Genomic DNA, 1,989 nt, shown 5'->3' on the forward strand with positions numbered 1-1,989 from the left:
AGCAGCAGAATCACCTCCCTTGACCTGCTGGCCGTGCTTCTTTTGATGCAGCCCAGGATACATTTGGCCTTCAGGCTTAGCACAATCGTGCAGAGCTCTGTTTGACCCCACCGAGACCCACACCCACCCCAAGCTCAAGCCAAAGCTGCCCACAACCCCACCCCCATCTCTCCTGCAGTTCAACTCTCGCCAGGGGCAGAAAGCAGCTGAATGTGTCCAACGGGGAAAGCACCCCCGGAGGCCTTGCGCAGAAAAGGCAGCAGTAATACAGCAACCGTGGCACAGAGAATGCTTTATTGGTCCCCAGCATCACTCCTGTGCTGTGATCCTTGGCAGGTTGACATAGCTCTTCATGGGTGGAAGAGGCTTGATCTTGCGCCCAGCCCAGCCGCCCTTGCGATGCCACAAGCCTGTATGTGGGCGCTTGCCCAGCCAGCGGTTCCGGCCTGCCTTCCCAATTACCCGCTTGTTGTGGTCGACGTTAGAGACACGGCCCACTGTGGCCACGCAGGTCTCCAGCACCTAGGGGACAGAGAAGAGCTGCAGGCCTCCCTGGGGATGCACGGCTGCATGCCCAGGTGGTCAGGTCAAGGACAGCATGGCTCCTCTACCTGCATATGCCTCTTGGAGGGCAGCTGCACAATGGCCGTCCCATTCACTTTCCTCAGCAGCACCCCACAAGTCCCTGCAACAGGCAAGAGGAGAGGAGGCAGCTGCCCTGAGCAGCAGGACAAAGCATCCTGGTCTGTGGCGAGGATATTCCCATGCTGGGAACTCCTCAAAGGCCCTGCCATTGTCCTTCACGCAGCATTTCTTCCTGACGACATCACCAGACAGCAATGGGGCAGAGCTGCCCCTGCCTGGAGGGCTGCTTTGCCCCCTAACGCAGGGAGAAGGGAGGACAGTGACCCCCTGTCGCCGGCTGCAGTGCCCCCCAGTCCTCCTCTCCCTCTGCACTAAGCCAAACCCAGCTACTATCAGTGGGTCCTCTGCTTGGAGACGCACCAGCTGCCCGGATGTACTGTGCCCCCTTCCCAGGGTGGCTCTCCAGGTTGCAGATCAACGTGCCAATGGGCAGAGCCCCCAACGGGTAGGCGTCACCTTCGTTGGCCGACACTAGAAGAGAGGAGCGATGAGTTGGGCAAGTAGCAGCCAAGGAGCCCCCAGCAGCGCCGACACACCCACCCCCCGTCCCTGGCACACACCTGCCATCCTGCCAATGTGCGAGGAGTTCTTGATGATGTCCCCTGGCTGCATGTTCTCCGTGGCAATGATCCAGCGCTTCCGACTGCCGCCGGCCACAAGGGCAATGTCAGCCGACCTGCACAGGGAACCCACGGTGGGTGGGTGGGTTGGTGGGTGGGTAGGTGCATGGGTGGCCCGAGCCCGCACCCCACACTCGCCTGCAAGGGTCGTATCGGACGTTGATGACCTTCTCGGTGAAGGGCTGCGGCGGGGCCCCCTCCTCGTAGCGCAGCCGCTGGAAGTCGATCATGCGATACCGTCGCTTGTGTCCCCCTCCGATCCCCCGCACGCGGATGCGGCCTGCGGGACAGGGGGGCGGCTGCAGCCGGGACCGACAACGGCACCGGGACCGCCCCGCCGGTACCGGGCGCCTGCCGCGGGGTCCCCCGCTCCGCCCACGCACCTGTGTGGTCGCGGCCGCCCGTTTTCTTCATGCCGATGGGCCGTACCGTGTACTTGACCCGGCACTTCCAGAGGGGGTCGGTGGTGCAGCGCGGCTCGGAGCCGCTCAGCCCGCGGCGTGCAGCTGCCAGCGCCGCCCCGGGCAGGCAGGGCGGCGGGGCGGCAGGGAGCCGGGCGCGGCGCGGCGCGGCCGACAGCAGGAGAGCCCCAAAGGCGCGGCACAGCCCCGCCGCCGCCATCGCCATTCCCGCCGCCGCCATCGCTGCTGCGCCTGCGCCGGGGCGGGAGGGGCGGGGCGAAGCGGACGGTGTCGCCGCGAAGTGGTGAGCGCCTGCCGGGGGG

The 1,989-nt window shown here is 65.5% G+C and overlaps 1 protein-coding gene across 1 annotated transcript; it reads right to left on the reverse strand.

Moving 5' to 3' along the window:
• Window positions 1-277: 277 nt before the first annotated feature.
• Window positions 278-1,931, reverse strand: MRPL2 (mitochondrial ribosomal protein L2). Its single transcript, XM_064446562.1, has 6 exons — window positions 1,649-1,931; window positions 1,404-1,545; window positions 1,206-1,321; window positions 1,006-1,116; window positions 612-685; window positions 278-522 (listed from the first exon to the last, which is right to left on the reverse strand). Exons 1-6 carry the CDS (start codon window positions 1,905-1,907, stop codon window positions 310-312), a joined length of 915 nt encoding a protein of 304 aa, XP_064302632.1. The 5' UTR covers window positions 1,908-1,931; the 3' UTR covers window positions 278-309.
• Window positions 1,932-1,989: the final 58 nt, after the last annotated feature.

The sequence above is a fragment of the Phalacrocorax carbo genome, chromosome 3, assembly GCF_963921805.1.
Source record: "Phalacrocorax carbo chromosome 3, bPhaCar2.1, whole genome shotgun sequence".
Taxonomy (NCBI): domain Eukaryota; kingdom Metazoa; phylum Chordata; class Aves; order Suliformes; family Phalacrocoracidae; genus Phalacrocorax; species Phalacrocorax carbo.

What these genes read in the sequence shown, in the direction of transcription:
- MRPL2 (XM_064446562.1), bottom strand. Translation starts at nt 1,907, where the DNA reads ATGGCGGCGGCGGGAATGGCGATGGCGGCGGCGGGGCTGTGCCGCGCC. An exon ending in ACAGTACATCCGGGCAGCTG is followed by an intron (nt 686 to 1,005) that starts GTGCGTCTCCAA and finishes TGCCTGTTGCAG; the next exon opens with GGACTTGTGGGGTGCTGCTG. An exon ending in CCTCCAAGAGGCATATGCAG is followed by an intron (nt 523 to 611) that starts GTAGAGGAGCCA and finishes TCTGTCCCCTAG; the next exon opens with GTGCTGGAGACCTGCGTGGC.